Source organism: Rhea pennata, chromosome 17 (assembly GCF_028389875.1).
Source record: "Rhea pennata isolate bPtePen1 chromosome 17, bPtePen1.pri, whole genome shotgun sequence".
NCBI lineage: Eukaryota > Metazoa > Chordata > Aves > Rheiformes > Rheidae > Rhea > Rhea pennata.
In genome coordinates, this window is record NC_084679.1 from 9,682,863 (window position 1) to 9,695,243 (window position 12,381).

General features: G+C 47.0%; 1 protein-coding gene across 2 annotated transcripts in view; it reads right to left on the bottom strand.

Moving 5' to 3' along the window:
* GP1BB (glycoprotein Ib platelet subunit beta) overlaps positions 1-11,828 on the bottom strand; it is a 40,210-nt gene extending 28,382 nt beyond the window's left edge. Inside the window, exons 1-2 of one of the 2 annotated variants that reach the window (XM_062590251.1) lie at positions 11,730-11,828; positions 10,194-11,007 (exon numbers count right to left, since the gene is read on the bottom strand). In XM_062590251.1, the coding sequence (XP_062446235.1) occupies positions 10,225-10,836 (612 nt within the window). In that variant the 5' untranslated portion in view covers positions 10,837-11,007; positions 11,730-11,828 and the 3' untranslated portion in view covers positions 10,194-10,224. Of the gene's footprint in view, positions 1-9,806; positions 11,008-11,729 lie in introns of those variants that run through there. The other variant, XM_062590250.1, reaches the window with a different exon arrangement.
* Positions 11,829-12,381: the final 553 nt, after the last annotated feature.

Consider the following 12,381-nt stretch of genomic DNA (forward strand, 5'->3'; position numbering starts at 1 on the left):
CAGACTGCTGGAGCAGGATACGGCTTCCATCACACACTGAAAGAGGGCATTGCCTGGTGTCTCCATGCTCCTGAGTGAAATGGGGACTGGAGACTTCCATTCCAAATGCTAATTCTTCACCTATATTTGACCCCAGAATAGATATAATGTCCAACGAAACCAAAGTTAGAGATGTTCCTTCCCAATCTAGCAGCTTCCAGCTGCACCACACACCAAGAAATGCCCTTGCCATTACTGTAACATTAAGGACATGAACATTTCAGGAGGACACAGCAGTATCTTATGAGACTTCTGTGAGACGGCAGCAGCTGTCCATCTAAGCCCATGACCCAGGGGCAGGCACCACCATCCAAGACTGTGGTGTGAGCCTGTGACACCAACTCCTCCAACCCCAGAGTTGTGCTGCTTTCCTAACGGGAACCTGAAGGCCAGCTTGACCCTGAATACTGAGGTCTGGAGGAAGAGGAAACTATCTGAAGAACAGGGAAATGCAGGCCCTCTTCTACAGCATGCAAATCATTGAGAAGAAATCAAGGAAGAGGCCCACATAAATAGCCACCTTTGGCTGCTCCCAGTTCCACTGTATTTTATGTACAACTTCACCCTTCCCTCCCACTTAACAGGGAGAGGGTGTGAGACAGAGTTGCTCAATCTGAGCTTGGCAGCTGCTGTGCCCTGCAACTGCAGGCATATCCCACAACTTTACCTGCTTCAGTTTGCCAATCTTTGCAACAACTGGTGCCTCTGTGGCAAAGCCCTTTGAGATCAGCTAAAAAGAAGTATCAGTTGAACCAGGTATTTTTTTTATTTTATTGAGATTGTCCCCTACACTTCCTAAAACAGCAAGCTCATCACAAGATAGGTAAAAGGATGAATGGTACCTGCAGCTACTTTAAAGTGTCCCATCATCCAAAAGGTAACTCAGAACACATCCTCTATGCTGTGTTTGGATGGGATAAGAAACAGCCGGAGGAGTTTACAAATCTGTTTGGGGAAACCTTTGTATAACAAAAGGGAGGTGAGACATAACCACACCGAATTTCTGTGATTCTTTGGCCTGCTGCTCAAGATGAGTATCATAGTCTTAAATATTTGAGGGAAATACTAGCTCTAAACAAAGTAAAGTAAGGTTCAAACTGAATTGTTTGCAAAGAATAGGGAAGGAAGAGAGAAGGAATAGAGGCCAGGAGGCACCAGACAAGCCAAGGAAAACACTTTGAGAATGCCATGCCACTTAGTGCAGCCAGAGGCATTTCAAAAGCAAAGAAATAGTGTGTCAGAAGTAACTGCACAGCCAAGCTGTAAGCAGGAGGTATATCTTTGCCACTGCTTTGAACCACACAGATCCACTCTCTACTCAGCACTTTTCACTCGCCAATCTCAAAGCACTTACAGATGTTCAAACTTAGATTACTTCCGAGATTATTCCGAGCAGAGTTATCAAGAAAGTTAAAACAGACTTTGGCTTTTTCCTTTTGGCTCTCAAAGTCCCTGCAAAAGCTGCTCCACTATGATGCTGCAGGGTATCTCACGATCAAGGCCCACAAATACCCCTGCTTTTCTCTCCTTTGCAAGCTCATGTGCAGCAATTCCGCTATATTTTATGCTATATTTTATGTTCAACTTGACATACACTGACAGCATTTGGGAGGGTGCATCAGCTCCAGCAGAAGAGTCTCCCTTTCCTGCCACACTAGACTCTAAATTAGGGTTGGATTAGCATTATCCAGAAAGGTGAACCACTATCAAGAGCTGCAGGGAAATCCTGGCATCCCCCTCCAAGCCTGTAACAAGATCCTCCCTCCTCTGTTATTCTGGCCACTCATTTTCCACCTGTAGAAATTGCTGGGGATACAACTAGGCCAATACAGTAGGCAGCAACTGCTTCAGCATTTGTAAATATTCAGTAATCAGACCAGATCGAGCTCCTTGTTGCCAGGAAACCACCCAGACATAGCCCTTTTTTCTGCTCACCCTTGGTAGTTCGCCCAATAAGCCTGTGTGCTCAGGCTTCATCCTAAGGGCTGTTTGCTGTCAGTTTGCTTTGAGCATTAGTAGTGCTGAATGCTGAACTCTCCCATCATGTTTTTGCTCCCTAGGCAAATGAGGAAGCCTCTTCCAAGCAGCTCCCAGCAGCAGGCAGGCAGCGAATGCTCCTTTCACCGCCAGCAAGCTCTCTTGGCTGCATGCGTCCTGCACCAGGGCAGCAGCAGGAAGAGGGCTCCAAGGACGGGTTAGTCCTCACACCTGTGCCAACTCCCCACGCAAGGTGCTTTTCCCCGGCCTGCTCTCCCACCCCAGCAGAAAGCTCCTCTTGGGCAGGCACTGCGGCTGCCTCGCAGCAGGGGAGATAGTCCCTCCTGACTGATGAAATTCCTTTGAAATAGGAGCAACACAATAGGTGCTGGACACCCAGCATGTCACCAGGGGCAGCTCAGCACCTCCAAGGGTCCTGGGAGTTGTTCCAAGAGCTGCTAGATCACTTCAATTAATAAACTCTCCACACCTGAGCTGCAAGAGTCCTCTGCTTTCTGAGGAGGGAACTCAAAAGGCAGTTGCTCGTCCGCAGCACCCCAGTCAGAAGAGCCACTCGCACAGCAAGGACAGACCTGCGACAGAGGCAGGGCCCAGCCTCTGCCAGGGGCATTTCTGCTGCAGAGCCTTGGCTCCACACAGGCTGCAGACCACCTCTCTGCAACGGCCCACCCGGCCAGCGGGTCACTGACATCCTGACCACGAATGCTGTTTCCTAATCCTGATAACGACGATCGTTTACTCCATCCTCCACTTCTGCTCTTCTGCTGTCTCACTGTGCACCTCAATGGAAGACCCCTTAGGGGACAGAGACCACCTTCACTGTACAAAATACAAAGCTGGTGGAAATCATTCAGTGAAATATTATTTTATCAGAAAAAAAAATCACAGCATGTCAGGATGAAGGAACAGTTGGTATAAGGTATCCATTTTTAAAACAAGAGATTAAAAAATCTCTAAAGCTGTCTAAATTACTGTTTGCCATTTCACAAATACCTAAATTCCAATTTTTTGGATGAAGATAACCTTTCATTTAAGAATTGAAGTGTATTGTTAGTAAAGAGGGCAAGCCTGGAGACGAATGTGCCAGTAGTTCCACTGAAACACTTTGTATGCCCTGAGTTTCAGCTGAATTGCTTCCAGGATAGACTCCCCCCCCCCAATCTGAGATGGGAAATATCTGAGATAATTTCTCATCCCACAGGATTTCACAATTTCCCATCCCTGGGAATGCAGAGTGTCTAGCACATGGGGCCACGCAGACACCTACAGATAAAGGCAAGGCAAGGTAGGAATGCCGAAAACTAACCGATAAATGGGGATTGAAATTACATGTTATTTTTTCCACACAAAGTCTAATTAACCACAGGAAAATACATAAGGGATACAGCATCCAACTGTCACCCCAATTGCCTCTCATTTTGAGGACAATTAGCTGTTTTCAGTAGTTTTGGAAGTACTTTCCTAAATATATGTAACTAATGTTACACTAGCAAGCTCTGTAATCCAGTGCCCTTGCCCCACAGGTGTGGATTGCTGTGTTGCATCTCATCTGAATATAAGGTTCAGCTTGACAGTTTGTGTGCAGAGTTTAGCAGATTTTTCCTACACACTCCAAAGACTCCTTCAGTGAATTTGGCTTCAGTGAAGTCCATGGCAAAAGAGAGCAGAGCTAAGATTTCACTCCCTAGAAAAAGAACTAGGCTACCACTTTACTACAATAGAGCAACTACTCAAAATGTGGCTACTGTGACCTCTCCCAGAGTGTGAACACCACCAGGTGTTTCAAATTGCACGCCACTTCACGTGGAGCCTTCTCTCAGATCCACACTTTGGTCAAGATACATTTTCAGATTCCTGACATTGCAGCCTCCCCTTCTCTCTCCACCCTCACCTTATGCAGGTAAGTATCTTTTCCTTCTTTCTGTGTGTCTTGCTCACACTATCACACAAAACACTACAGTGCTTTTTTTGTGCAGATCAGGAACCAGCAACGGATAGGTATAAAAAAAAAACTAACTGAAGCATTTCAAGAAACTGTGCAAAAGGGATCTGCACGCTGAAGTTCAGGCATAGCCACCAGTAGCACTTGGAGGAAGTTTCCCTTCATTTAGGGGTAGGGAGCCCAGAAATTACAGTGCTGCTTCTTGCACTTTTGTAAGTCTCAGGCAAAGAGCAAAGGAAGCAAAGGGATAATTAAAGTGTCATTCTTGACAGCTAATGGCAGAGCGGGTGAGAGGAGAGGAAGTGAACAAGCACACCAGCCTCTTACTTTCAAAGCCTTCTGCACTGGATCACCAAATTGATCCAGGTTTTCATACAATTGGGTTAGCAAAGAATCAAGCCCAGGAGAGTAGCAAGCAATATTTTATGATCGACTTGAGGAATGCTGACAGCATTTGATAGGGCGGGGAAGAGCAGGTACCAACAGAATAGGCAGCAGCTCACAGCAGAGTTGATCATGAGGCAAGACAGATGATGACAGCTTTGGTCTGAAGCAAACAGGCAGCTCAGGATGGAGGCTTTGGACTGGACCTGAAGGGAGGCCCTACAAGGCAGAAAAGCACTCACAGCTGCACAGGGAAACTGCCCCGACTTTGCACGCTTTAATAAAGACAATCTCACTGCAACAGTTGGGGATTTATGGAAACTAAATCTGAAGCCTGAGTCCTGGTAATTGTTGTTTTGTCTGGTGTCCCCATGGAATGCACAGATTTCCTACTTTATCTCCCTTCTCTCTCCTTGCAGGAATCCAGACAGCTGATCAAATATGAAGATTTGCCTGAAAAAAAAAGCTACAAAATGGACTGGGGAAGAGCCTTCATTTCGCTGGCAGGTTCATTCAAAGGAATCACAACACGGTACATAAGGGGATCTTTGTCTCTGGAATAAAATCTCCATTTCAGCTCTCTTCTTTGGCCATGATCAATAGGAGGAAATTAAAGTCTCATCCTGGGAAAAAAAACAGCTTGCTAAGACTGTGTTGAAAGATCAGGTAATGGAGACAGAGCAAGTGTGGGCACCCGCACCATCTCTTGGTGAGCTCAGGAACTACGGAGGCAAAAGCTCCAGGTGGAAAGAGCTCCCCTACTCCAGGCACAACTAATCCCACAGAGACACCCAAGCGAAGGGCTGCTATTCATAATGGCAGACATGGGCGCTAACCAGTGCTTCAATCCAGAAATCAGCTCCCCACAGCTCCTGCCCAATGCTGGGGCATCCACATTCCCCATATGTCTAAATATTGCCTGTTCAGCCTGGCCAGACCACCACTGGCTCCATCGTTCTCCGTCTTAGTGAGCTCCAGCTGGGAAGACATTTACTGAGAACTGCCGAAGAAGGCATCCCCAGCCAAACAAGGAAAGGGAGACAGAGGTTTGTGAGGCTGCAAAGGGTACGTAGGGCTCTTTCTGGAGAGCTGGTTCCAAGAGTCAGAGCTTCCTCTGTAGTCACCCAGAAATACCATGATAAAATGATGGACAAATTCATCCCCACCCACTAAGAGGCAGATATCAACCCTCCAACACTCACCAGACTAAACACCCCATAGAGAACTAGTATTGTTTTGATGACAGCTATAGCAGAAAACATCCACAGTCGTCCCTCTCAGCTGTGGTCTGGAGTTTTGGGGTGCCAAACAGACGGGTCTGTTTAAACTTGTAGTTATGGGGGGAAAAAAACAACATCTGCCACTTGGGCCATTAAGTCTGGAGCAGCATTATCAGTCAATTTAGGCAAACACACATTAAAACTGCCTTCACCCTCTACCAGGCCCACATCTCAGGTTGTCATTACCAGTAAGAGCAACAATGAGAAAACAAACTATTTGCTGCCCTCTTCTGAGCAAAAGCAGATTACACGTCCACATGGGTAAGAGTTCTAAAGATGGTCATTTATTCCATTAGCAGAATTCTATTTTCATGCAAAAATGAATTATACTTGTATAATCAAAAACAGCTTTGACAGAGAAGGTCAGAATTAGCCATCTCATATTACAGATGAGGACAACAGATCAACGTTATCCTGCCTAAACCATTAGTTATCCACAGACGGCATTCTTGGCATTTCAGTTTCGTAACTCTCAAGTTAATACTCTTGCATGGAAATATAAAAAAATATCTCCCAGCATATTCTGTTCCCAATAGCCATAAACATTTCAGAGCAAAAGCAGACCATGAAACATGTTAAAGAAATGAGAAAATGACTTGTGGAGTTAAGAGTGTGATTTGGGGGATGTTTTGGACTAAAACCACTTAAGTTTTTTACACCCTCTAGCAGTGCTATATGCTGTCCTTGCAGGGAATATATATCTTTATGTAGACATACAGTATGTATGCACATACTACAAAACACAAACCTCAACTCTGCTACTTGCTGCTTTAAGCCATTTGTCCAAGATACCTAATCATACATGGAAACCTGTTAAATTAGACCATGTGCTCTCCATCAAAGCCCTTCAGAATTAGGCTCACACACCTAAAAGAGCCTCAGTTTTCAGATGCATATTATATATTTAAAGACATTTCTAAAGTGGTTCTTCTCCTGTGTATTCTAGGACAAACAAGATGTCCCATGATGTGGGAATCAAAACTCTTTTCTCTTGGCATGCTCTCTGGGATGCCCTGCATACTTCAATCACGAAGGGAAAATAGGAGTTTGAAGGTGACCAGGTGGCCTCACATCACTAACCATGAAAAGCATTTTTTGCAATTTGTAAGCAACACAACAAATCTCAAATTAGGCTGCCACAATGTCATCCACTGAATGTGGATCTCTGTAAGATCTCAAAGCACTGCTTAACCTCCGACTGATGTACAGAATCAATCTACCTCAATGACTAAGCACATCAATGGATGGTAACAAGTTACTGGATTTGTATATATAAAGGACTTTTCACCCAACAAATGAGCATACAGCAGCCATAAGAATCAATTTAAAACAACCGCAGTAGGCTTCTAGGATTTATGTGAACCCCCCCATCACTTTGTCAGCAAGTACTTGTAGCCCTCCAGAGACAAAACATAACCACCGCCACCATAAGGAGCAGAGACAGAAAAATTTCTTCCCTGCAGTTTTTTTTGACTAAAATTCTCTAGGCTCCAAAATCAACTTACTTTGCTTTCAGTGCTTCTTTTAGTTCACAAACTTTGCAAAAACCACCATACAGATACCTGGAAGACAGAGCTCTTGAGAAAATGAAGAGCTAATGTCACTGGTGGCCATTTGGTCCTTCGCTTGGCAGGTGTTGACCTGCTGCAAATGCAAGTGAGTTTAATTTCTCTCTCTCTCTCTCTTTTTTTTCACCCCAGTGTCTCTCAGAGACCGGAGCTACTTGAAAGCACTCTAAACCTTTGCTTATGCAGCAGCCCCTCTGTATTCCAGGTGTTGGATTGTCCTTGATACTAAGAAGGGATTTGCAAAGAAACCTAATAGCCTGCATTTGTCTTTGCCATATTTCATAAGTTCTAAACACCACTGTTTCCCCTTTGAGCAGCCTTGGACGGTCCCTCCCTTCAGAGGGAAAGCTAGCTCTCCCTTCAGCAGCAGCAGCGCAGCAGGTCCTCAACAGGCCAGCGGAGCGGGAAAGCATCTGTGACACGCGCCTTTCTGAGCCAGGAGCAGCCAAGACATGCAGGCTCTAGATTTATGGATTAGACATGCTGCCATGGCACACAAATCACTCTGCACTTGGTGCAATTCATTATCACATTGCTATGGCTGGTTACCCTCTTCACAGGTGCAAAAGATGCTTAAAAAGCTTTTAACCTTTCATGTGCCAAGACCTAATGATGTACAGTCAGGCCCCCTCCTCCTTCCCAGGGAAGTGAAACTCAAGTCAGCCGTTGCTCTGTCCTTGTGGGCACACCAAGTTGCAGAGGTTTTCCAGCAATGCTGACAGACAGGCTGCTGAGTACAGTCACTGTGCTGCCATCGTGCTGGCTCCTGGCCTGGACTCTCCAACCAGCTGAGGTCATGCCTGTAGCGGTGTCAGTACCGGCTGCAGGCACCGTCAACATCCTCTGATCCAGGTAAATTCAATCTAGCTAAAAATCTGTTGGCAAAACCGGGGAGTCATTCTGCCACAGTATAGCACACTTCGCAATGGTACTGGGAAAACAAGGGGCATTTACATCCCTTGCAAGGGTCAGTGCAGAAAAGACCTCTGCAGGAATGAGATAGCTAAAATAAAGGTACAACCGACCTAAAGAAAAGGAAGTGCTGGAGGGAAGATGGGGATTGGCTCTACTTGGTTAGACTTCTGCATCTTGATTCTAGGTGAGCAAATGCCACAGGGAAGAACTAGCACGAAAAATGGGCCCAGCACTCGCAAACAATTGTTTATTGCTTCCATGGGTTTTTTAAGGAAGGATTTTAATTAAATGGCTTTGACAAAAACATTTGACTTGCCTTTCTCCCGTGTTGGATTTTCTCTTCTGCCTGCAGTGACTTAAGGGAGTCTCTCTATCCTTAAAGTAGCTATAACGCTATGCTTATGCCCTTGCAAGCGCATGCAGTGCCTTCAGAGCAAGGCTGGAGCAGAAACGGCTCCTCTCAACTGATTTCTTTTCAAAAAGGTCCCTTACACAGACAGCAGCTTCCCAAACTAGCAGCTCTTGCAATTTGATTTCGAGTCTGAAGGGCCATCTCTGAACATTCAAACCCAGTGCCTTTTAATGATGTTTAGTCCATACTTTATAATGCCTTTATTTCTACAAAAAAAAAAAAAAAAAAAAAAAACACATATCCAGGGAAAAGCGATGCAGTACCACCCACAGCCCCTCCGCGCACATGGCTGTTCAACAACAGGATAAAAAGCGAGATCCTAGCTGACATTTTAGATGAGCAAATGTTTGCAGCAAAGGCAGGGAGAACATCAGGGTTTTGTAGCGCTCGGGGGAATTTCCCCGCAGCCGCTGGGCCGCGTGGGGATACAACAGCTGCCCCAAAACACCGGACACAAATGCCTCCCGGAGACATACTTACCCCAAACAGGTTGGAGGGAAATGTCCTTCCCGCGTGCTCCAAAGAAACCCGCCAAGCACCCAGACAGACGCCGCCTCACACACCCACCGGCACGCAGCAGCCCCTTCCCTCAGAACAGGCCTCCCGCCCGTCGGCGGCGCGGACGCCGAGCCGAAGCCTGCGACGCGGGGCAGGGCAGGGGAAGGCCACCGGTGCTGCGGCCGGGGCAGCACTCACCCCTCGCGCCGTCCCCAGCTGGGCTAAAACGGCCTCCGCAGGTGGGGCCAGTCAGGGCGTCAGGACCTGCCGACGGGGCAGCCCCGGGGAGGAAGCTGCCGCCATCTTGTGCCCCAGGTACAAAATGGCGGCGCTGAGGAGGTGGCAGTTTTACCTGGGCGCTGGCTGTGAGGGCCTGTGGGTTGGTGAGGGGTGTTTTTGTGGCTGAGCTCTGCTTTTATCTGCTCTAAAGGTTTTGGAGGGCTCTATGCTAAAACCAGGTACTACTGGCCGGGCAGTGAGGCCCCCGGTGACTGCTGAGCAGCCTCATGGGTGCCGCCAGCCGGCTGCCCCTTGCCATGCAAAGGCCTCGCTTGGGCCCTGCTGATGCAGGAAACAACTGCAGTTCGCGTTGCAGAGAGGAACCGGAGGGAGCCCTGTGTCTGGGGGGCCCGTTGCGAGGCCAGGGCTGCTGAGGTTTGACCCTGTTGTGTGCGGCTGGTACTGACCCTCCACTGGAGCGGTTGGACTCCCTGGCGCAAAGTGTGAGGGAGGGTGAGAGGTGTTGTTTACATTGGGGGGGAAGGCTTACATCATCATTAATCATTAGTTTATTTTGATTTTGCTTTGTTCCAAAAATTCTTAAGGGACATAGTAACTAGCAGGAGGCACGTGACTGGTTTTGCAGTTAGAGGCTGCGACTGAGGTCAGATTCCCTGTGTGCCAGGTGCTGCACAAACAGGGTTGGAGAGAGCCTTTAGTCTAGGTGACTCCTGGCTCTAGGGCAAACTTAAAGCATTAAAAAGTACAAGATTGGCTCTTTAGGAATAAAGCAAGTATCTGATTGGTTTTAAGTCCTGCTCTGGACTGCAGGCAGGACCAGATGCTGCATTGAGTGGTCCCCTCCAGGCATCACAAACCACATGGCTTGGGCACAGCAATGTCCAAAGGGGCTTGGGGGTCCTTGCTCCTGCACATACCAGAAGCATGGGGCTGAAAGCTCTTGTGATGTTAATCACTGTCATAGGGGCTTCTTGAAGATGCCCCAGCATCTACATGCTGGTTTAGATCTGGGGTAGTGCTCTGGGCTTCAGCAGTCATTCTCCGAAATCTCTGCAGGTAGATGATGATGAAGATGACCAGGATCGCCTGGAGTACAAGCAGGATGAAGAGACAGAGCTGCGAGAAGAAAGCTAGGCTGCAGTACCAGTACTGGCACGTGGAGATGATCTCATCTTCTGTCAGATAGGCAATGATTCGGTCCTGCAGGTGAGCCGGGGAGGTACATTTCACATCCCTGTAAAAGGTGCGGTTCTGCTGCCAGTGGAGCCAGGAGCGCAAGTAGAGGATGTCACAGTTGCATTCCCAAGGGTTTCCTTGCAGGTGGACTGCCTGGAGACTCTTCAGGTTGTCAAAGAGCCCTTTAGGAATAGAAGTGAGCATGTTGTAACCAAGATGGATAACTTCAACTGATGGGCGGAAGGCAGCTGGCAGTTTTGTTGTGGTTAGGCCTTTCGATGTGCAGTCGATAATGTTTGTGGCACACTTGCATGACTCAGGGCACGTTGGTATCACATGTGGGAGAAAGCCAAAGAAGGACAAGAAGAGAATCCCACTGTTCATCTTCACCTGTGGACACTCACTCAGTGGGACTAAGTGACACAGAGACCCAGCAAGTAGACACCACAGGCTGTCAGACTGGCCAGCAAAGCCCTAAGCTTCTGTGGGTTTGTTTTGAGGGTGTATTTTTAAAGTTGGGTGAACTCGGTGTCCTCAACAGGAGAGGTGAGAGCTCTGAAAAGAACAGAGTTAAAAGAGATTTTGTCAAATTCTTGGTCCCTTTCTTGCAGGAGAGGGAATGTTACTGTTCTTCTAGCCCTGGTTTGGGGGGAGGTGATATGAATAGACAGTTTCTGGGAAGCTTGACTGCCCTCATCATATTTATTTTCACTAGTCCTCCAAAGTGTGCAAGAGCTGCAGATGTTTTTAGGATTGCATTACTGGAGGTTTAGGGTGGCCAAGAAAATTCATGACAGGGAGTCAAAAATTAGTGTGTGAGACTGCTTCTGCCTTATTGTAGCAGCGCATTACCTCTGTAAGCAAAGTTTTGTTCACAGAAACTGCAAGAGGATATTCAAAAATTAATTTAGTTACCACAACTAAATAGCTTCTGCATCTGCAGTTTTGAAGAGAAGTGACAAACAGTCCTTGGCCAGCAGAGACTGGCCATCAGAGCAGAGCATCAAAGGTGGAGGCGGGTGGTCAGTGGAGTTTTCTACTCAAGACATTGCTCCAGCAGGTGAATAATCTCTTTCTGGAGCTGTGACCGTGCTGGGAGACATGAGTCAATGGACTGTCTCTGTATTGCAGTCTCATATGCCATCACTGAACAAAAGAGCTGCTATAACTTCTTTAGGAGAATACTACTGTGCATACCTGGTACATGATGGTTTTCTATGCAATCCACCAACCGAATGGGGGAGGGAGAAGAACAGAAAGTATTTCTGCTGACTTACCAGGGTAGATCAATCCTGGTTTTCTTGCTGGCTTCACAACGTGAGAGGAAGGTCCTAATGCAGTCCAGGCAGTGCAGGAGTGTTTGCAGCTGCATAGCTGAGCTCCCAGATCCCCTGATCCTCTTGCAGCTGGCTCGGCAAGATAAAGGTCCAGCTCATCCTGGGGACACCACCCACATGAGGCCTTCCTGCAAGTTTGCTGCATGTCTCTGGAAGCAGAGGCTTCATCAAGCAACTCTTCCAAGAAATGGGAGCTTGCAAGGATATGCTTGCTGTAAGAGATACTAATGGTATCAATGACTGGGTAATAAGTGGACCAGTACTGTAGTGAATTCAAGTATCCTGTTTCTAATGGCAGCAACACATACAGCCTGAGTGTTCCCTTATAAGTCTTCTATAGACAAAAACATATGTCTGCAGGATGAGGACTGTGCCTTTCATCAGTGTAAGTGGAGAGGGGCTTCCTTCACAGTATTTTTTTTCAGGTTTGAGCCTTTGGTTCTTGGTAGGATAGAAGAGATCAAGTACAGCTATATTAGCCTGTGCCTGATTAATAGTTGACTAACACATGTATACAGTTCCTTTGAGTAATCCTCTTGTGACTCCAGGTACCCTGCATTATCCTGCAGCCCTTTGGAACAGTTAAGATGGT